The sequence below is a fragment of the Anguilla rostrata genome, chromosome 3, assembly GCF_018555375.3.
Source record: "Anguilla rostrata isolate EN2019 chromosome 3, ASM1855537v3, whole genome shotgun sequence".
Classification (NCBI taxonomy): Eukaryota; Metazoa; Chordata; class Actinopteri; order Anguilliformes; family Anguillidae; genus Anguilla; species Anguilla rostrata.
In genome coordinates, this window is record NC_057935.1 from 5,925,009 (window position 1) to 5,947,225 (window position 22,217).

General features: G+C 47.8%; 2 protein-coding genes across 3 annotated transcripts; one reads left to right on the forward strand and one right to left on the reverse strand.

The window, feature by feature from the left end:
- Positions 1-390: 390 nt before the first annotated feature.
- On the reverse strand, positions 391-6,530 carry zfta (zinc finger translocation associated). Its single transcript, XM_064325714.1, has 5 exons — positions 4,435-6,530; positions 3,250-3,795; positions 2,305-2,649; positions 1,451-1,927; positions 391-1,290 (listed from the first exon to the last, which is right to left on the reverse strand). The coding sequence occupies exons 1-5, from the start codon at positions 4,568-4,570 to the stop codon at positions 521-523; spliced, it is 2,274 nt and encodes a 757-aa protein (XP_064181784.1). The 5' UTR covers positions 4,571-6,530; the 3' UTR covers positions 391-520.
- si:dkey-28a3.2 (uncharacterized) lies at positions 6,476-22,002 on the forward strand. 2 transcript variants are annotated; one of them, XM_064325713.1, is made up of 9 exons: positions 6,484-6,595; positions 8,761-8,856; positions 9,724-13,043; positions 13,430-14,260; positions 16,297-16,355; positions 16,971-17,026; positions 17,255-17,614; positions 18,338-18,458; positions 19,048-22,002. In XM_064325713.1, exons 3-8 carry the CDS (start codon positions 9,954-9,956, stop codon positions 18,448-18,450), a joined length of 4,509 nt encoding a protein of 1,502 aa, XP_064181783.1. In that variant the 5' UTR covers positions 6,484-6,595; positions 8,761-8,856; positions 9,724-9,953; the 3' UTR covers positions 18,451-18,458; positions 19,048-22,002. The 2 variants fall into 2 exon arrangements, with proteins under 2 accessions (XP_064181782.1, XP_064181783.1); XM_064325712.1 differs by lacking the exon at positions 8,761-8,856 and having other exon boundaries at positions 6,476-6,595.
- The last annotated feature ends 215 nt before the right edge of the window (positions 22,003-22,217 follow it).

Genomic DNA, 22,217 nt, shown 5'->3' on the forward strand with positions numbered 1-22,217 from the left:
TCCTCGAACACAATGTATGTATAAAAGTGCTTACAATTTAACTTTATTATGGGAAGACAGCCAACAAGATCAACCAGAGCAGCATGGATCTGATTACATCCACAACACCCCTGGGCTGCTGTTGGTTGATGTCAGCTTTTTTTAAATGTAGAAAGCAGTCGTATAAAATTTATTATTATAATTTTTCTTCGAAAGACACAAAGTACTGAGCACACCGTGCAAGGGGAAGGTGTGTCTCTTCTGTACTGCAGCGCACTGTGGGAAGGCTGATCTCCGTGGTTGTCGTAGGTGAGCCGAGGGCGGTCTTAGAACGTTTCCCTCGAGCGAATCAGGGGGAACCAGGGAATCTCCTGCTCCAGAGAGGGAGACGGACTGAAGCTGAATAAAAGGACAGCGTGTTTCTGGGGCTGTGGCTGTGACACAGCATCTTTCCCCAAACCTTCTTCATCGTCCCGGTGAATCCATTCCAACCCGGCACAAACCGACGGCTGCAACCCCGCCCCCCGCCACCGCCGCCACGTCACGGCACGTCCAGGCCCTCCCCTTCCCACCACGCGTTTTTGGCGCTCTTGACGTGATCCGGGCGGAGGGAGGGCTCCAGAACTCCGCCCCCCGACGGCTCCGGCGGCGGCTCTGGCGGGTGCGGCGGGGGCCGCGCGGCCTCCCGGTCCCAGGCGTCCGCCAGCGCCCGGCGCTCCAGGCGGCTGAGGCCTGCGCTTTTGGAGCCGGACGGCAGGGGGTGCCGGGGGGTGGGAGGCGGCGTCCCCGCCCCCCAGGTGGGAAAGAGGCCGGCGGGGGCGGGGGAGGGGGCGGCGGCGGCGTCGTCCGGGTGGCCGGCGTGCCCGTGGTCGGCGGCGGTGGCGAAGCAGCCGTCGGAGTGGACGAAGCGCAGCGCCGTCTGGTTGTAGATGAGCACCACCAGCTGCCGCTCGGCGGCGCCGTAGGCCAGCGAGTCCGGGTGCACCTGGCGGATGTGCCGCTTGATGGTGCTGACCTTGAGCGTGGCCAGCGCGCTGCCGCACACCATGCAGACCAGGCCGTGCCGCCGGCAGTCGTAGTCCATCAGGTACTCCATGCGCCAGCGCGCCTGGTAGTTCCGCCGCTGGTCCTTGCCCGGGTAGTGCCCGTGCCTCCCCGCCGTCGCCCCCTCCCTGGCCGCCACTCCCCCCCCGCCTCCGCCCCCCTCCTCCGTCCCGTCGCCGGCGTTTCGCTCGGCCGTTCCGTGGGGGGGCCCGGTTCTCCCCCCCCGCGCCGCCACGGCCAGGGTGGCGGGTGCGTTCGGGGTGGCTTCTGCCAAGAACAGAGAGGGGGGGAGGGAGAGAGGGAGACGAAAGGGCGTGAGAGTGAGAAGGCTGTCAGAAACCATTTTCCAGACTTTTTTATTTTTTATTTTTTCAACGTCATGGCGTTTTTTTGTTTGTCTTTTTTGTTAATGTTTGTCCGGTTTTACCTTCTTGCGTTTGCAAGACTTCGCCCCCAGGTGGCGGTGGCGGTGGCGGGTGTGGCAGGTGCAGCGGGGGCGTGGCTTCTCGGTCCCAGGCGTCCGCCAGCTCCTGGCGCTCCTGGCGGCTGAGGCCGGCGGCCTCCGGGTGGCGCTCCAGCGTGTGCTGGCGGAAGCTGCTGACCCTGCCCACGGGCAGGGGCTCGGAGCACACCACGCAGCACAAGCCCCGCCCCCCCGGCCCGCGCGCCACCAGGTACTCCAGGCGCCAGCGCTGCGGGAGGGGGGCGCGGGGGCTCCTGCCCCGGGAGGGGCCGTGCGGACGGGGCCCCCGGTTCTGGGCCCCGGTGCCCCGCCCGGGGCCCCTGCCCTTCACAGTCCCAGGGTTCTGCGGTTCCGCCGTGAGGAACCCGTCCGTCCGGGTTCCCCCGTCCTCGGTCCAGGGCTCGGATTTCACGGGGGTACTGCTCCTCAGGGGGTTGTACTCTGAAGGCACGGTGTGCGTTTGGGGGAGGAGGGGGCACAGCATAAGAAAATGGTAGGAATCCTTAATCCAGTTGAATTACAGCATCTGTTCCTACGGCAACAACAGCTCAAGCAAATCGCTAAGCCCACAATAAAATCTTCCTTCCCGTACATTAATTCACTCTCTCGCTCACTGACTCATTCACAGACGCTCATACACACACATGCACAGATACAAGCACACTCCACACACACACGCGCACACAGAACAAATATGGGCTTTCAGCCCAAGACTCCACTACCCTGCCTGTCTTCTCTCTTCTTTTTCCTCCTCCTCCTCCTCCTCCTCCCTCCCCCACCTCCTCCTCCTCCTCTCTCCTCCTCCTCCTCTTCCTCACCTTGTCTCTGGGCCCAGGTCTGCAGGATGCAGTGCTTCTCCTCGGCGCTGTAGACCAGGGAGTTTGGGTGGACGTCCAGCACGTGCCTCTTGATGTGGTCCAGGTGCAGGGAGGGCAGCTGGCTGCCGCACACCATGCAGAGGAGCCGGCCGCGCCCGGCCTCGTACTCCATCAGGAACTCCTGCCGGAACCAGGCGTGCAGCGAGTCGTTCAGGTACCGCTCCAGCGTGCGCGCCGAGCCGCCCGGGGAGGCACAGGGGGAGGCGCAGGGGGAGGCCGCCGTCACCCCGCCGCCACCGACCAATGAGGGCTGCCGCTTCGGGGTGGCGGGGACGGCCGGTTTGGCTGTGAAACGGTTGGGTGGGACACCAAATGTAATCACCAAATCAGCCCGTCTCTGACATAAGAGATGCAGTGCATGTAGAGAGCTGAGCTCTGGACATGATGCTCAAATGCATTAGATGACGATGGGGACCGTAACAGGCTTATATTACTGCCAGCCAAAGCTTATCCTGTATTACAAACAACAAGACCAGGTCAAGACCTAGTATATGGCTGGACCTAACACACTTCATCTGGCCGACCAATGGTGTAACTTCATCACTCACTCAGTCACTCAGTCACAGACATTCGTGTTTATAGGGCTGGCCCCGCTGTTGCGGTCCAGCCAAAAAGACTAGCAAAAGATTCAGAAATGATCCTATTGCCTAAAACGTGTGCATGTGTGGGGATGTGTGTGTGGTTGTGTGTATGTGCGTGCGTGTGCGCGTGTGTCTGCGTGTGTGATGGGAGTGGTGGACGTCATTTAAAGGGCCCTCCCACCCTCCACCCTCCACCCTCCACCCAAATCCTTTACATCAGGCCTGTGCAAACAATGATAAAATTATTATTATTATTTTTTTAAACCCCCAGTACCACATAAAAAAGGGAAAAGCCGGTACACACCAGTGGAGCGCCGCGCACAGTGCAGCACCTGGTACTGGCCCGGGCCGGCCCCGCCCCCGGCCCCGCCCCCGGCCGCGCAGGACGGCCGCCAGCGCCCGCCCTCCGGGCCCAGGTGGCTCTCCCAGCCCGAGCGGATCACGTCCTTGTCGGCGGCGCTCCACAGCAGCGAGTCCGGGTGCTTCTGGCGGATGTGGCGCTTGATGGTGCTGAGCTTGAGCGTGGCCAGCGCGCTGCCGCACACCATGCACACCATGCCGTGCCGGCGCGGGTCGAAGTCCATCAGGTACTCGCTGCGCCAGTACTCGTGGTAGTACCGGCGGTGGTCGCGGCCGGGGATGCGGCTGAGGCCCGGCCGCGAGGCCCGCTCCGAGCGCGCCCCCGCCGCCGCCTGCTCGCCCGGCTCCGCCGGCTTGGCCGCCGGCGACAGCAGGAAGGGGAAGTCGGCACCCTCGGTCACCCGCCAGTAACTGGTGCCCGGGGAGCAGAGGGGCGCGGCGGGGTCCTCGCCGTCGTCCGTCCCGTGGCCGTTCGTCCCACCGTCTTCCCCTTGGGGCGCAGAAAAACACAGCTCAGCACTGATTTCACGGTCCACGTAGACTCCACCTAATCTTTTTTGTTTTGTGCACAGTGCAACAATGGCTAAACTTACTTTTTCAAGCAATTATAATTCAGTTTTATTTTTTAGAGACACTATCACAAATATGTAAATAAATAAATAAATAACATTTTGAATCCTTTTTAATACTCATTAAATGCCACTTACAGGCCATTTGAGATCATTCGCTACATATAAGAATATGCTTTAACTATGAATATATGGAAGGTATATGTTACAGCCTACTTACGCGACGTGTGCTTAAATAGTGTACCGTCACACACTAATACAACATATCTGCAGTTCGAATATTAACGTGTTTGAATCGATTCGACCATAATGATCCACTTCCGCAAAACGCGGCCCCCGTTATCATTCGTTCGTTAGTACACCCCTTAACCGCTGGGTGGCCACGGTGTATAACAGCTGGCAGCGAGCAGCACGCAATTTTGCCTTTGTTTTAGCGAAGACAATGTGCCATGCTGCCTGATAGTGTTGTCTGTCACTCGCGTAAAAACAGAGAGGAAGAGTAACAGGCGCGCGAGAGGCTACGGAAAACCAACGGTTAAAAAAAATACAACAGTCTTTACCTGCTGAATGGAGTCCGGAGTCGCTATGCCTTTGGGTTTCTTCCTCTTCTACGCTTATTATTAATGAGAGAGAATCTATCTGTTCTGGGCATGGGTGCACCTCGGATCCGCATTCCATCGGCTCGTCTTCTTCCATTATTCTATAGCGCGTCAGGTTTTGACAGTGGCTTTAATTCCGAAGGCTGCATGCGCCAGGGAACGAGGCATTAAAGACCATTCGGCGAACCCCTTTCAGAAATATATCGGAAACACGCACGCACCCACAACTGAGTGCCGTGCTGTCTCCATTCTGTTACCCCCCTCCAGTTGAACGCACAGCGCAGGAGCCAAGTTAACTTTTTTTTTTTTTTACATATCGACACTAGGCTATATTATTTCGCTTTATCTGCCGCGTAGCAGGCTACAAGTACAAGTATGTGAAGTTAATAGTTTGTTGGTGTGGCCTCCTGGACGGATTTTAGGCTCTGCTTGTCTTCAGGGTGGGGAGCCGAGCTTGGGGCCCCTGGGGCTCCTTAAGGGGCTCCTGGGTAAATTTAAAGAGACAGTACCGCCCCTCACTCAGCCATTTGGAGGATCTGCTGTGTGTACCCCTGGAGCGAGAATAACGAAAACTGCCAAACATTCGCACTTACTGTAACTGTTATGTATTGTCATTAAAAGTGAATGCATTTTGAAGTCATAAGCCAGTAATTCTTAATATCACCCCCTCCCCCCCGGTAAAATCAAAGATTGGCCCTTGGAATACCAACCTGTAGCCTACATTCACCCAGTTCTGAACCTATGCAAACTATTAAAATAACATTTAGCATGCTAAATTCTACATGGCAACATTCTTATTTATCGGTTTAGTCTGATTTTGTCTGATACTGATTTAGCCTTATCTTGGTCTGAAGTATACTGGACGCAAATAAACGACTGTAGGGTATAGGCTACTTGAGGACGTATATTAGTGTGTATTCCTGCACATAATTAGACTTTTGAAGCTTATTGATTCGATACCATGAAAACCGGGAGTGGAAAGCACGTCTTTTTGGAAAATGCTAATAAGATTTGCTGAGAATACTGAAAATTCTCTTAAAATGCACATGACGATGATTGGAGAAATAACGCAAATAAGCAACCATAAACAATACAATAAACAAAAAGGAGCTGAACTATCGATGTCTGTAGGCCTACCCATAATTCTCAATCAGCGTCTTCGCTGCTTCAACAATGTTGTTTAATTCCATTAATACCGAATTGTCCGTGCCATCCTATGTCAGAGCTGGTCAATTGATGCAGAACTATATGCTTATTTGTTTGCATATTGATAGACGAGTAAAAAGTACAGTGTGCTTTTGCAGTCACTGCCTTAGTAAGATCCACGACACAGCATGTTTATAAGCACCACGGCACAGCACGGAAATAATACATTATTTTAGTGTTTTATTTATATCCTCGTCGCTGTGCCCATCAATATTTTTTATTTCTTGCTCAAAAGGTGTATTATTGTAGGCTACCTTTGCATTTAATTTTGCATTTGTTGATTGTAGAGCTATTTCCCGTTTTAGTAGCTAATGTATCTAAGATAGCCGTTTGTGGATGTTACATGTAGATGTTAAAGCTAAGTAAGATCATTTACTTAGGGTCTATTGTTGAATTCATGAGGTAGACCTTCTCAGAATTGACAGATAAATTATCAACAACACAGTATGATTATGACGATATTTGAAGAAATGCTGGTGCTGTAAAACCATCGATTCATTTATTTTTATAGAACGGTTTGCAAGGGTTCACTACTACTGCCTAGGAAGACTCCCGTTGGCAATTGGCCTTCGGTTAGCTAATTAATTAAGTGGTGTTTCAGGTACCGATATTTTCACGCTCTCAGAATTAAACTGTCGTGCAGTGGCACCAAATATCTCGCGGTCAGAACCAAAATAACCTAAATCGAACTAAGAAGTCCAAGGTTGAAGCACTGCTGCTTTAAGAAACCCGTGTCTGTCCACGCGTTACGCAGTAAATACACACGCAGCCAGGTCTCACATCCTGGTACTTTTCCCCGTTGTCAAGGCAGCGGCAGAAAGAAAGGCTGGCTCGCGGAAAGTAGCTGCAGTGTCCTGACTGTACATATGTCCAAACGTTTACAAACTGTCCCGGAAAGTTAGATGTAACTACACAGGTAATTCACGTGCATGTTTTTAAAACGCTTCAAACATTATATTTTTACTTGCCGCTTGCTCTTCTCTATGCATTAGGGTCGATAAGAATAAGCAATACACGCAGACAAGCCGTCAGACCGTGTGGACATGGTAGGAAGAGGAGCTTGTCCATTGTAGCTCGACAGAGACAACGCCAATCGAGGCACGAATACCACTGAAATGCACCCCCTTCTGGGTGTTTTTCTTCTCGTTTTACTGCTCTATTTGGTAAATGATACGAGCGATATATGTTGTTGGGCACAACACGAGATTTAAAAGGCACAAAATAAAGAATTATAAAATGGCTTACGACAATCGTGATAGACTGAGGGACAGGGTTTTAAAGAGACAGTAGGTAATTTTGTGTTTCCTTGTTCTTTGCACACGCTAACATGTCGAGGCTGTGTTTGTAAAGCATGTACTTGTGTTTGAAAGCAAGTATATTTATTTGCATTGGTTAGAATAAAAATGTGAAGATACTTAACTAAGTTTTGTTCCCCACTAGTTTTTGAATTCTCTCTCATCTGATCTGATGATACAAATGCATGCACGAACAGTAGTGTAGTAGAGTAGGCTACTTACCTGGTACACCAACACCATGCAGTTGTTTATTTAAAAATACCCCTTCTGCTACAGTGCATTTGTTGACATTTCCACGTACAACCATCCCCTCTGTGTTGGTATTCAGTACCATTTTGGCAGAATAAAATAAAATAAAAAATCAGAACAGTTGCACATTAAATTACTAGCCTGCCATTGTGATTGTACATGCACTTTTCCCCCTAAAAATGTGGAATTGAAATAGGCTAGGAGAAAATAGTGTGCCTTCCATCCATTAGTTTCCTAAGCTGAGCAATTTCATAATTGTGTGCCAGTCTTCAGCTACAAGATTGCTGCACTCCTGGTAGTTTGCATGCGGGCATGCCCACCTACGGTTACCTGTCATTATCGACACACCAAACCTCGGCTTGTCTTTTGGTTATCTAAAAGCCTTTATTGGTCTCTGTGTACAGATTCCACTGTATAGTATTAAGGAAAATAAATCTAGTTTAAGAACTCCCAGACGGCATTACACTGAGCATTCCAGTGCTGAACAAAATGTTTGTTTAGTTCTAGTGACTGACAAGTTGTATTTATGTTTACTACAGGAGATTTTACGTAGATATATGTGCTATGTAATAGGTTGCATTTGCTTTTGTCCAGCAAAGATGAGGCCTGTGTAATACATTGATTTGTGTTTATTTTAAATAATGTGCTCATTTCTGATCCCAATGATCCTGATTCTTTATATGACTAATTGAATAAACAATATGGAGGCATAGCTTGATCTTTATTGCAAATGTATTTAAATGAATTCAGCTTATGGGTTTTTTTTTTTTTTAACAAAACAACACTGCTTTGAATTAATGTGCAGTTGCTTTGTAGTTCTGTTGACATCTCTTACTGTATGATACACAGGAGGTGTACCCTGGAGATGTACACAACATCGCATTATAATGTAATTGACTGTGTTTCATTCGTCACTGCGATGTCAGTGTGAGTTAGTGTTGAATTCAGTTAGTTCCAAGTGGCCAAGACCAGACTTTGTTTTTGATGCTCACTTCCTGGTCGTGTTGAGAGACGTTGCTCACTTGCACCAGTGTGGTTGGCCACCAGAAAATGTAGTCGCGATAGGTGTTTTTTGTACATCTAATATCTCCCCATGTGCTGATTTGTTAAGTTATTGTGCTATTTTGGCAATATTTTTATATTTTGTGGGTGAATCAGAGACAGCTTTCTTCACTGCTGGATCACTGCATCTCACACGCTTAGTGGATGTTCCGGACTCGGGCCGGACTTCATGCCAAATTAAGGGTCCCCCCTTCTCCCTACTGGTTAGGGTTTTAAGTAAAAAATATACAATCACAACTCTAATTTGTAATATAAAATTAAAATATCTTATTTACATTAGTACCATTTATATACTATTAATATTTTCAATCACTAGAAAATAGTCTTCTGAAACTTTAAGCAAATTTACACTGAATATGCATGGCTTCTACATTCATTGAGTCATCTAAAATAACATTTCTCAGGTCTCAGTTCTGTTCTTCTTGCTATATTTCCAAGCCAGTCACATTTTTAAAAAGATGAACATTTCTGACAGGTAATTTCACACCCAGATACTCAACAGATTTGCTACGGAACTTGGAAACGAAATTCTGGGGGGTGCTTTCACAACAGCGGGGGAAGAAGAGCTGATGTATGTATATCTGTGTATATGTGGCACTTTCACTGACAGGAACAAGGATTAAAGTTCAAAGTCTAAAAGGAGAAAATTAGATAAACACTTCAGCTTGGACGATCACTGTTTTTGTTTGTTTGTATGTTCTGTAAAGGCTTCCTGCATTGATGAGAAGAAGATTATATATATATATATATATATATATATATATTCATATTATGGCAGATATTAGTCTTTCTTTTTTTGCGTTCTTTCTTTACTCATCCCAGTTTTAAATACTGCACTGCAACACTCATTACAGGCTCCATTGTCAATTCAGGAGAGCGCAGCCAAGCATGTGCTATCCTCTGAAAAACATGTGATATCAGCCTCCACTTCTTTTCTTATCGCACCTCAGTAAGCAAGTCAGGTTTGCTCAGACATTGGGTTGGAGCAGGGCCTTCATGTGCAGCTCAACCGACAAACTTGTGACTGAAACCCTTCCGCTCCTTAGGTGATGCTATAGCCAATTACTCATCACTGTGTCAGCAGGACCAGACAGTGGGGCCTGTCCATGCCATCATATTGCTCTTTCAAAGCTTAGGATGAAAAAAATGTAGGACCCATGCTAATCTGAGGCTCCAGCTTCAAATATAATATTGAATGTTTACATAATTTAGTACAAATGTGTACTAGGTTCTAAGTATACACTTTTAAGAGTGACCATTTTGACCTATAGAAAATGTGCTAAGTCACAGAGTAATGAAACTAAATTAAAATGGAAATCCTTCTAAAAATGAGAACTACTTTCGGATTCCCTTCTTGGAATATTGAGATCCCAGAAATGTATAAATAAATTATTGTTTCATATTGCTTATTGTTGCATATCGTTTCTTCTGTTTCTAGGGCTTTCTATTTCATATCAACTTTGGAAAACTTAAGGGTTAGTGACAATGCACAACAAGAGCACAGTGTGAGAGCTGAAGAAGAGAAATGGCCCAGGATGTCATCGTACAAAAGTACTCCAAGATGGTCATAATTCCTTGTCTAGAAACTCATCAGGCAAGACAGAAGGAGAGGAGGATGGGTGACGAGTTGATCGTCGCCATTTGCTGAAGTCCAGGAGCAATACCCGAATGGACAGCATGCAGAACTCAAGTGGTTCGCGGGGTCAACGTTACCGCCCGGCCTCGGAGTTTGATGAAGCCACACTTGCCCGTAAGAGGGAGTACTGGAGGATTAAGAAACGGGAGCAGAGGGCCAAGCTGTCAGTTCTCAAGAAGGACAGGCTAAAAGTAGCGAACACTGAGGTCTGCAGATCCAGAGTTTCTGCTGGACAGTTAACAGGGGGCAAGAATGGGCATATGGCACCAGCCCTTGGGGTGCCTAGCCCTAATTTGCTAAAAAATGATGGGACTTACGAAGCGGGTCTATATCATAAACTCACTCGTGAGTTTGAGAAAATTCCTAAACAAGTTGAAACAGAGCAGAATGCTGGCCCCACTGTGAGTCAGATTTGTGTTTCACAAGAAGGACAGCAAGCCTCTGCAAACCAAAAGGACAGGTGGTTACAGAAGATAAAACTCAACAACGTCTTGCCCACAGCATCTGCAGACTCCAGGGACAACCTAAAGGGTGCTGGCAGGAATGCAGTTGGGTGCTTGTCTATAGGTGCTGTAAGTGGCACATTTTCTCCTACTAAGTTGAATGGGGCACCGTTGGACAGCTCCTCACAAGTGCCTGCTATCAGAATAAAAGTGCAACAAACTGGCTCACTCAACTGTGATGAGCAGAATGAGAAGCCACTGCTCAATGGTAGTTCCTCCACAACTTTGCCTCAACACAATCATGCACCCCAGACGGGAAGTAACCTTCAGGATTTTCCTTCAGGAATGAAGGTGCCTGTACAGAGCCCTGGAACAGGAAGTGGTCATGCAAATGTGCCAGAAGTACCCAAGTGTACCCAAATGGGTATTCTCGAAAGCACGATCAAAAAAGAGGTAGATGATTTGTTACCAGACATAGACACTCTGATGACAACTAACTCCAACAACCAAGCAGCTTTTCCAAAAGCTGAAGAATTGAACGAGAAGGAAGTTGGGGACAGTGTCACGGCTGCAGTTGAACCTGTAGCTCCTCAGCAGATTTCAAAAGCTCCCGTCTGCCGTCAGAGGCTTCCGGATGGCATGGAACGCTGGGGCGCTGTCAGATCCAGAACGCAGAGACAGAGATTTCTTGCAAGTCAAAGGATGATCAATCAGAGGATTGTGAGGAGGGCCTTCTCACCAGCCACAGCCTTAAGCACCAGAAATGCCCAGAGGAGCAACGCGGAGGAGACCGATGAGGACAGAATGGCCAGAAAGCGGGAATATTGGCGCATCAAGAAGCGTGAGCAGAGAGCAAAGCTCTCCGTCGAGGTGAAGGCGAAGATGAAGGAGAGGGATTCCTTGTTGCGTCGAGTAAAAAGATATCAGTGCATTCTCGAGGACATGCGCAGGGCAAGAGCCGGTTGCAACAAGTCGCAGCACCCACCAGGAAGTGGAAACGTACTTCCCAGTGATAATGAGACCATTGGTGGTTTTATAAAAGAGGATGGCACCATGACGACTAACATTCCACAATCTTCAGCCGACTATAGGTTATCAGAGCGGGAAACGCTGCCTGAAAGTCACACGTTTCCTAAAAACCAGCTCCCGGTCTCAAACTATGGTAGTGGCAACGGAGTCTTGAGAAAGCAAGTGCAGATAACTGCTCCACCTCCGTTGAAGTGTGCCACACAAATGAAAAGCACCTGCTATCCTGCTGCTGTGTCATCCCTAAACCCTCCACGCTTGGTGTCAAACAGAGCCAGGCCTGCATCTCACACCATTCCAAAAAACCCCCCGAATACTCGTGCAACTGTGCCCCAAACCAACAACTCTCTCAGGCGACTGCACAATGTCCAAAGCACCTATCCAGGACTCACTTTACTCAAGCAAAGGCAAGTTATAGGAAAACATCCAGCCACTCCTGAGCCAGGCGGATTTGCACTCAGGCGAGCTCCCGCAGGTTCAGCCTTTCCAACAACGGCACCCGGTTTAGTGCCAGAACTAACGGAAGAAGAGAGGATGGCCAAGAAGCGAGAGTACTGGAGGATAAAGAAGCGGGAGCAGAGGGCGAAACGCTCTGCCCGTGCGAGACAAGCTTTATTTCAGTCCAAGTACAGCTCAGCGATACAGAGGCAGCAAAGCCAAAGGGTTCTCTCGGCTCGTCGCACTGCAAGTCTCAACTCCCTCAGGGGCATTTCTGCTAACTGTCCCCCGAACAGCACACTGCTGTCGAAGCCTGTCGTGCCAACGTCTATCCAGGACAAACAAGCAAACATAAAACAAGAGGAGGAACCTGATCTCACAGAAGATGAGTGTCCTACTCTGGATCCCCCTTTGTGTCCAGAGATTAAACCCCCCCTTTCCCCTCCCACAGAGCAGCAGGTGGAGCAGGATCCATCAACGGTTATGGACAGCCAGGCTACCACGCTCCTGGCTGTGGCTTCTATGAAGAAGCTGTTGGAGGAATCACTGAGCTCTGTTGCAGACAGCAGTGATCTTCCACCCTGTAAACGTGAGCAGGTTAGTTCTGAAGAAGAGGCGGCTCAGGTGGAGGTGAAGCCAAGCCTTCCGTGCCTCTTGCAAGGAAGTGAAAGATCTCTCACCCCAGAAAGGCATCATAGTGCCCTGGGAGCTACCTCTCAGACCACTGAGCTCTATCCCAGCCAAGTACAGTTTCCATCCTGTCTGAAGCCCTCTGAAGCACCTTCTGCTCCTGGGAGTGGCTTCCATACAGCCCCGGGCCCGTCTAGCCAATCACAGGCCCCATCTAGCCAATCGCCAGCATCCATTCAGACAGGGTCTCCCTCCTCAAATCTAAAACATTCCCGTACACCTCTGAGCAGGCCTTCACCCACTCATGCCCCCTCTTGCAGTCACGCAACCTCTTCCAACCAACCCTTCCACCTTCGTAGAGCCTCGAGACTGCGTGCAAAGAGAATAGGCCACCACTGCTGCTCCCCGGAGCCTCTCAAAAAAGCGGTAAATTCCCCCTCTCAGCCAAACGAGGATGTTCTTCGGAAGAAGCGGGAGTACTGGAGGGTCGCGAAGAGGGAGCAGAGAGCTAAGAAAGCAGCACAGGAGAGGGAGTTGAGGAAGCTGGCGGAGCAGGGTAAACAACAGATCCCGAGGCCCTCTCAGGTAATACTGTTCTTCTGGAAGTCTGATCACTAATAGAGTTGTATTAAGCTGTCATTTGTTGCTTCGAGCACTGTAAAATTCCAGATAGAGAAATACAGAAGTTTGAAGAAAATCAGAAGAACATATATTGTATATTCTGTGTCAGAATTTTCCATAAAGTCCATATTTTTTATGTTATTAACTTAACTAGTTAACAGCTATTAATGATATTAATTAATGTTAGCAATTTATTTCCCAACCTTTGTGGTGTATTGTCTCAAATTTAGTTCAAATGATGTCAACTGTATCATTAAGACTTTGCAGGGCTTTGACGAGATGTGCGATTAAAAAATGGAGAAACTCTGCTGCTTTGTAAAATATGATTTTCTTTGGGCTTTTTTTTAAAGGGTGCACCAATCAGTGCAGTGAAAACGCACCGACCCGAGCTGAAGAACGAGGGCCACAACCTTCCTCCAACACTCCATTCGACAAATTCTACCCCCCTTGTGCTGTCCTCTGCTAGTGGGACCCTTACGTGCCTGAAGGCTGCCACCACCCTCCCAATACTTAAGGTGTTTACCCCCGTGCAGTCCACCCCACTCCTTTGCTCCAATGCCTTCGAGAGCAAAGCGCCTGCAAAAGACCCCCCTTCCAATTCCAAGTCATCCTGTCTGTCGGGGGCGAACAGCCGCACATCTCTCAATCGCAGTACCCTGCCGTGCCCAGCAGATGGCAACAGCAGGGTCACAGTCCAGTCTGGCGGCGGGGGTAGCACAGGACAACTGCTGTTGGTGGGAAGTCAGCAGAACAGAGCCCCAGGCTCCAGTGCTGAGTCGCCCCAGGTCAAACGGTGGCAGCTGCAGGTGCAAGAGAGTGCGGGCACTCCTTCCGGTCAGCCGGCTTTGATAAAAAAGCTCCCCGGCCTGGCACTCCAGGTTGGAGGGACATCCTCACTGGGTGGTAGGGCGATGAACACTCGTGCTCCCCCGTCCTGTAATGTCCCACCGCGTGTCGGACAGGAGGACGCCCGGAAACCCCCCGACCCTGCCAAACCGACGAAAACGGTGGAGCAGCTGGACGAAGACCTCCGGAGGAAAAGGGAGTACTGGAGAGTGAAGAAGAAGGAACAGAGGGCCAGGAAGGCGGCTCGGGAGAGGGATATGAAGAGGCAGGGGACCTCCGGTGGCTGGAGGACCATCCTCCCAGCCAAGGACGTTCCCAAGAGCCTGGACTCGCAGGTACCTTCAGCGATGGGAGACTGTTGGGAGGCCACTGCGAATAGCTGTCCTGTCTTATGCGTGAATTGCGTTTATTATGGTTTTCTGGTGTTTTATGGCTTGTTATGGATGTTATCTGTTTGCAGGATATGTGTTTTGGTGGTTGGTTAAGCATAGTTAAATTGCTTTGGTGTTTTGTGGTGCTGCATATACACTCACTGGCCTGGAAACATTGTTAACCATGTCTGGGCCTGTTGCTTATGTAACTCAAGAGAACACATTTATGTACTCTTATATCCTATGTAGCTCTGGATAAGAGTGTCTGCTAAACTAATATAAATATAATAACTAGGGGCCACCTGGGTAGTGTAGAGGTCCAAAAAAGCGCTCGCCTACCACCGCAGAGACCCGGGTTCAATCCCCGGTAGGGTACTTCCGGCTTGGTCAGGCGTTCCTACGAACGCAGTTGGCAGCGTTAAGGACGCGTGTTTTCGGTTTAAATAAACACGCTTGCCCGGCCACGAACCAGCCCCGATGAAGCATGCGGTGACAACGTATTAGTGGTGATGTAACGTAAGGGGCGAGGGTCAAGCAATCAAAAGCAGCAGGTCGTTTACCCACTCAATCAGCGCAAAGTAGGTGTTTCTCGCTATGGTTGGTCGGAGTGTGGCACAGTGGGTAAGGAACTGCGCTTGGAACCGAAAGGTCGCAGGTTCGGTTCCCGGGTAAGGACACTGCCGTTGTACCCTTGAGCAAGGTACTTAACCTGCATTGCTTCAGTATATATCCAGCTGTATAAATGGATACAATGTAAAGTGCTATGTAAAAAGTTGTGTAAGTCGCTCTGGATAAGAGCGTCTGCTAAATGCCTGTAATGTAATGTAATGTAAAAATGGTTGAATGACGAGCAGCGCTCCAGCCTGTAAACGAGCTCTTTTTGTGCATGCTTAATGGGATGTAGAGTACTGGCTGAATGAGGCTAACGCTGTTATGGGAGGCTGGTATTTGAAATGAGGGTGTTGAGTTTACAAATGCCCACCTTGAGAATCTGGACTAGCATTTTGGGATTTTTAAGAACATTCTTGGTTTTTCGATTCTAGAGCGGTGGTTCTCAAGCTCGGTCCTGGGCCACCCCCTTCTGTGCTGGTTTTCCTTCCAACCTGCAATCCCAGAATTTTAGCAAGCTGTCAATCGTTATTTTAAAATATATATTTTAAAAATGAATTATTGTGAAAACTTTAGATTTTCTGTCAGGGGTTTGTTAGTAATAATAGAAAAATACACATTACAATATTGCATCCTTGAGCATAGATTTGAGGTGAAGGAAAAAAATCGTTATTCTTTTACTGCAGCTGAGTAAATTATATTCACAGCAACCAGACAGGACCTTGTAAACACAGGGAATCGCTCTACAGCTCTACCTTTCTGTGTGTATGTGGCGTTCGCCCAACATCAGATAACAGCGCTGTGCCGTGAATGACGGCTGAAGTAAGCACTCCTGACATGGAGAGCACCACTGCACATTGATTTTAAAGTCACCGCAAGCGCTAAGAGCAAATTGGACACCTGGTAGCCATTTTCCAGTTTTGGTGATACTGCAGCCGGGGGGGGGGGGAGGGGGGGGAGTAGCTTTTATTTTGCACCCCTCAGTTCAGTCGAAAACAGCCTTAATACTAGCGAAGAGTCATTCTCATTTTCATCATATTTTCTGTTTATTTGATCAGCATATTGGCAATTTCTGTTGCACAAATTTAACCTTAATTTAATTTCCTAAAAAGTTGCCTGGCCTAGAGCATCCAATTATGTATTTTATGAAAACACGGGTTATATGTTATAGTTATATATAGTTATAGTTATGAAATTATAGTTATATAGTCGTTGGATTGTGGGTAGGAGCAGGACTTAGACAGTCCCAATGGGACCTCTGCTTGCAGTCGGTTCACAGCTAGTTTATAATTGACATGTTCCATCATGCTCGGCTGCCAAAGAGGTATATTTATGCTGAGTGTGCGATGTTATCTCATTCGCCTAATGACCTGTCTCCCGTCCAATCAAAGGGACAAGTCTCCGATCCATGGCCTAACAGTGCAGCGAAGGACTCCCAGTTACCACCCAGGTAAAGCTGTGTGTGTGTGTGTGTGTGTATGGTACCTGTATACATATAGAATACCTATGTACAAAAATGTAAATAAGGTAGGTTGTAGTATATCGGTTTGCTGGACTGTAATACTTGTGTTTATAATTATACTATTATTTATTTGTTATGATTTTGTAGTATTTATTTAGGAGAGGTTTGGATGGATGCCAGACTTGAACCTAAAAAGTTGTCTGGTCTCTGTTTAGTCTGACGGAAGTGCAGTTAGACAAGAATGGACTGAACATAAACATGACAATTTCCAGACTGACTGCCCTCCTGAGGAACAGTCTGGCGAGCGGTGTGTTGAACCAAACAGCCCTTGCAGGGAGAAAACCCTGTTTTCACATTCAGCAGAGGCTGACAGTTGACATATTACTATATTCTGAAAACAGGTGGAAGTGCAGCATCGCCGCGATTCAAAACAAGTGTCTAATTGTTGTAAAAAAAATTTTAAAAAAAAGTACAGTCTCATTTGCCTGTTTCCCTCCGCTGCTTCCTGAACTTTGGAGTTCGGGTTTCCAGGGAAACGTAGCGTAAGGAGGGGTTTGCAGTCTGGTCCGTTAACGCTGTTCGTTTTGGTGTCCTCTCCTGCAGCACCTCCTCTGAGTACAGCGACCGGCCTCAGCTGAGCCTGACGGGAGCTGGGAAAGGTACTATTGCCCCTGGCACACGTCAGCTTACACACATACGTTATAAGCGCGCGCATGTGCGTGTATGTTAGTGCAGAGGAGCGGTCCCGTATCCACACGCATGCAGATTTCCACAGACACTCCCGACAAGTGCCTGCCTGTCCGTAGAAGGTGCACCCTTTCAGTTTAGGATTTCTCATCCGGGCTTAGTGGAAACCACCTCTCTCCGTCACGCTCTCCTTTCTCCAGATGAGCCGGACATGGGCATGCAAGCTGTCGAGGAGGAGGAGGAGGAGGAGGAGGAGGAGGGAGAAGAGGGAGAGGAGGAAGGCCAGGAGGACACGCCCTGTTCGGAGGCCTCGTGGAGGACCCGCTTCCTCATGGACTTCGACCCGCTGAACCAGCTGCTGGTGTGCATGGTGTGCGGGGAGCTGCAGCACTCGCACAGCCTGGAGGGGGTCAGGGGTCACATCGAGGAGGCCCACCCGGACACCCTCTCCCTGGACCCCCGCGAGCGTCACCGCATCCTGGAGGCCTGGGACGAGCAGGTGTTCCTGCGGGAGCGATTCTTCAGCAACCAGCTGCAGCAGCACAGTGCGGTTCTCTCAGGTAATGTACACACACACACGCACACGCACACACGCACGCGCATACACACGCACGCACACAAGCACACACACGGGCATGCACGCACACATACGCACACACACACACGCGCATGCACACACACATACGCGCACACACACAAGCACACACGCACGCGCATGCACACACACATACGCGCACACACACAAGCACACACGCACACACATGTACATGCACATGCACACGTACACACGTGCACACACACACACACACGAGCACACACACACATGCACGCACTCACGCGCACAAGCACACACACACGCGCATGCACACACACATACGCGCACACACGCACACACATGTACATGCACACGTACACACGTGCACACGAGCACACACACACACACGAGCACACACACACGCACGCACTCACGCGCACACAATACCGCGCGCACACTAGATACCAAACACACGCTTCACCATACACCACACACGTGCATACACACATAAGCATATCCATAGACAGTGGCTTCCACACACACCACAAAAAACAGTTGCTGGTACATGGGCAAAGCTTGGGACTGTTCTACAATAGACTGTACTTATTTTTTTTTTTTTTTTTTAAAGCATTTTAAAAAACACATTCCAGGTAAAGTAATTTGTCCCGGTTACATACCGTACCCCTGAAACTGAAAGAGATGAACGGGGCTGGTGTTCCACTGTGTTTTTGGGATTTTGTCATTTCAGGAGAGACTCAGGAGTGCCCGGCGGAGGTGGAGGTCATGGTGGACCTGGAGGAATCCCCCGCTCAAAAAAACCAGAGTAAAGCGTCTAAAACCAAGGGCCCAAAGAAGGTGTGAACTCCCAGGTGAGGAGAGAGGCGATGTCGCCATGGCAGCTCGATACACCACCTGACATTTTCCGAAACTTTATTTATTTACATTATTATAATTTTATTTGTACGGCTCCTGCAGTGGAGTGCTCACAAATGGTTCACGAAATACAACTACAGGAGGGATTGAACTGAGATATTTAAATATGGACGACATATTGTAATGAAAAAGCAATAGAAAAGCATCATAAAAAACATTGAAGGTAATTATAAGTAAAGTGTTTTAAAAGAGTCTCATGGAACTACAGAGTTAAAGCCCATTATATGAGTTCATTTTTTGTCAAAGGTTTCTAAAAGTGATTGCTGGCATGGCTGTTCTAATATCTAGCGGAAGATTGTTCCGGTGTCTGGGAGCTTTCACAATACTCTGCTTGGCATTGAACCCGCAACTGTCCATTTAGCCTTACTCATTTCTGTGTGAGTGGAAAGTCTTTGCTGAATCCCAGTTAGCAGTTTTGTTGCACTTTTGGTTCTTCAGCAGTGATAGCTGCATAATTGTCGTAGTCTTAACATTGAAACTATGCACGTGTGTGCCTAACTGAAATTTCCTATTTCTGTTCACCAGATCCTGATATTTTGACAGAATCACAGACTTTAAAGCCCTGATGGGAACAGAGAAGCAAAAAGCACAGGCCTGCCTGGGGAGGTTGGATGTGGCCCCATTCTTGGTTGCAAAGAGGTTGCCTGCTTAATTTTTAAAAAAAGTTTTCTTATTTATTTTTCAGAGAAGAACTTTTGCTGCCGCTTTGTTGAGAAGATCAAGTGAATCATTGGCAATACGAAACCAAAATCTTTTTACGTTTGTAACCTCATCAGCACTGACATATGGACGCAGTCTGTGCAGAAGTCGTTTTTTTGTAAAAATGAAGCAAACCTGGATCTTCTCATGTTTTTTTTGCCAACTTCTGCACCAGAACAATTTTGTTTGCTCCCCAATCTCCCGGGCTCGGTTTTTAATTTCCGTGCGAATGCTTTCCTTCCGGGTCAAAGTTGCACTGCATGCTCGGAATGGACGTGCTCGTTAACCGGTCTTTTGAACTCAGCAGCGCACAGTTATCTCGTTAATGCTAACGAGGAGCCGAGCCGAGAGGACGTGAGCACCTCTCCTAAACGTTAACGAAGAGCGCAACGTTTAGAGCACCTCTCCCAAACGGTTCAATACGGTTTCAGTTCAGCTTCTCAGGAAGAAATGAGTAAGCGTTCCAAAATTTAAACCCAGAGAGTGTGATTGGATGGCCGCTACTGGCGTGTGTTTTACGGTCATCACACACATTCAGCTCAGCGGTAGGACCTGGTTTTTCCAAATGCCCTCATTTCTCCCAATTCTTTGGAGCTGTGTATATCTCTATACCGTTCGTTTTTTTTGTTTTTTTTTTACTGTACTGCACTGTAATGTTACTGTACGTTTTCAATCCATTGAGTCGACCCTAGGTTGAACGGGGAACGCACTGGATTCCGTACACCCTTCGAGATGAGGACGGGTTGAGTACGGCGCCTAGCGTCTCTCTCTCGCACGCTAGCGTCCCCCGGGAGTCGTGTCGTTGTGTGAGGACTGCGCGGGGTGCCTAGTCGTTTCAGGCGAAGCTCCGTCTTGACTTCAGTTCGTCGCGGGTCAGTCCGAACCCAGCCGTAATCTCGCTCAATGGACGGGCGTGTAAAGATACCGCGCTCCTGTTTGTGTACCCTACCCAGTTAGTAGCTGCTGGAGATTGTGACTTCCATGATTATCACTATCAGTGTTGTTCTTTTCTGTACCTGATTTTGTTTCTGCGCATTGTGGACCCATTACATTACATTACAGGCATTTGGCAGACGCTCTTATCCAGAGCGACGTACAACAAAGTGTATAACCATAACCAGGAACAAGTACCCCCATTAAACCCCATTAAACGCAGCCCTATCTGTCCGACCAATTGTGTGGTCTTGAGAAATAGAGATGGAGAAATGAACTGTTTTCTGAAACGGGCGGGACGGTCTAAGCCCTGTTGATGTCCATGTTCCTGAGAAAGCTAGCAGGTCGACTGGCACCGGTGTTTGTGTGATGCATAGCTTTTCTGTCTTCCACCAAATTGTCTGTGGAGTTCAGCGGGACCCCCAGTATGTGGGCTAATTTTAGGCCTGCAGTTTTTGTCTTTTCAGTCTTTTTTCCCTGAAGGAATCCTCCTTTTTTTCCCCAAGGGGGGGAATTCAGGGTACTGCAGGCAAGCAGAAATTTCAGTCCTCTGCATTTCAGTCTCAGCTGAGGGGAAATGAAATGCACCTCCATGTAGACCTCACCTCACACCAACAAAGGGCTCACCAAATGCAGAAAGCCATTTTTTATTTTTATTTTTTTTCAATTTTGCAACTGAACTGCAGTCCATAGCATTGTATCCAAGCGACAAAGTTGACATTTTTGACTGAAAGCTCTCAGTGGTACAAGAACAGGAATTTTTTTAAAAATATATATGTTTACACATTCAAATGTCAGATATGATATGAACTGAGAGGGGAGCCTAATTAGGAGTCGCTGGAACGTGGCCGCTCAGTGTTGCACGAACCTTCATGACTGCAGAAGGTCATCCTCTTCGGGGTTCTTCAGGCACAAAGGACAACCTAAATATGAAATTGTGCTGAACCAGCAACAATGAATCCTCAGAAAGTTTTGCCATTTCAGAAAATAATGTTTTTTTTTTATACTGTTGAATACTTTATATATGTATGTATGCACTGTATATTTAATATAAAATGTTTAAATTATGTTTCTGGAGGGAGGGACAGGTCAGTACTTTATGGCCTATGAATCATTTTGTTTGATTACTGCTAAGTTTCAAATCATGAAATTGCACAAATGTGATTTTTAGTTTATTGGTCAGATTATTTTGCAGTTTTGTTCTATGTTTTACAGAACACATAACTTTGAAGTAACCTTATGGGTTATAAATGTAATATATATGTTTTTTTGTGCTTATAATATAGATTGTAAGCACAGTGATGAGTATACTGGCTTGTTTTCTTATTATTATGTAACATTTTTTGCCAATTTCAGAATGACGCAAAAATATTGTGCATATGCATCATTGATTAAATGTTCAATTTCTTATTATTTTAAAGATCTGTGAAACAAAAGTTGGATCATCTGCAAAAAAATGGTGGATAGTTATGTACAAGCTGTTGACATTGATTTACCTTGATTTCCTATGATGTAAATCTCCTGTAATTATCTGATGATCACGAATCCTGGAGGCTAACTTGCGTCAGACCACAGTGCTTTGGAGTCCAGCCTGTTGTCCTCAGACTAAAACGCAGAAAGCATCTTGAACTGAATGTACTGTAATAATACCTGACAGCCATAACAAACTGTAAATATATGGGACACCCAGAGCTCGAACAGGCCACGTTGTTTCAGTTTGTACTTATTTCAATGCCATTGCCGAGAATCTACTTCTCCTCTTTAAGTTGGTGTCCGTGTGCATATTTACGTAGGGAATGTTCAAACACTTTTTTTCATAACCAATAAAGCCTTTTTTGTACCTTTTAACTGTGGTCCTGTGGTCTGTTTGGCTGTCATTGGGGGGACAAGGGTGAAAAGGGCAGAATGTCTCTAGGCAGAATGAGGGGGAAAAAAATATTCCGCAGGGCTTTTCCCCTCAAACACAAATGTTTTGTCTCATATAGCAATATAGGCTGCACTTCACAGGGGGCTGATGGAGAGAGTCGCTGAGGTTTGAAAGTGGCATTGCACTGACTGAACCA

Bases quoted from the DNA above. Each gene is read 5' to 3' on its own strand.
- zfta (XM_064325714.1), bottom strand. From the start codon at position 4,570: ATGGAAGAAGACGAGCCGATGGAATGCGGATCCGAGGTGCACCCATGC. The intron at 3,796-4,434 runs GTAAAGACTGTT...CTGCGCCCCAAG, and splicing joins CTCCGGACTCCATTCAGCAG to GGGAAGACGGTGGGACGAAC. The intron at 1,291-1,450 runs GTAAAACCGGAC...TGTTCTTGGCAG, and splicing joins AGTCTTGCAAACGCAAGAAG to AAGCCACCCCGAACGCACCC.
- si:dkey-28a3.2 (XM_064325712.1), top strand. From the start codon at position 9,954: ATGGACAGCATGCAGAACTCAAGTGGTTCGCGGGGTCAACGTTACCGC. The intron at 16,356-16,970 runs GTAAAGCTGTGT...CCTCTCCTGCAG, and splicing joins GACTCCCAGTTACCACCCAG to CACCTCCTCTGAGTACAGCG. The intron at 17,027-17,254 runs GTACTATTGCCC...TCCTTTCTCCAG, and splicing joins CCTGACGGGAGCTGGGAAAG to ATGAGCCGGACATGGGCATG.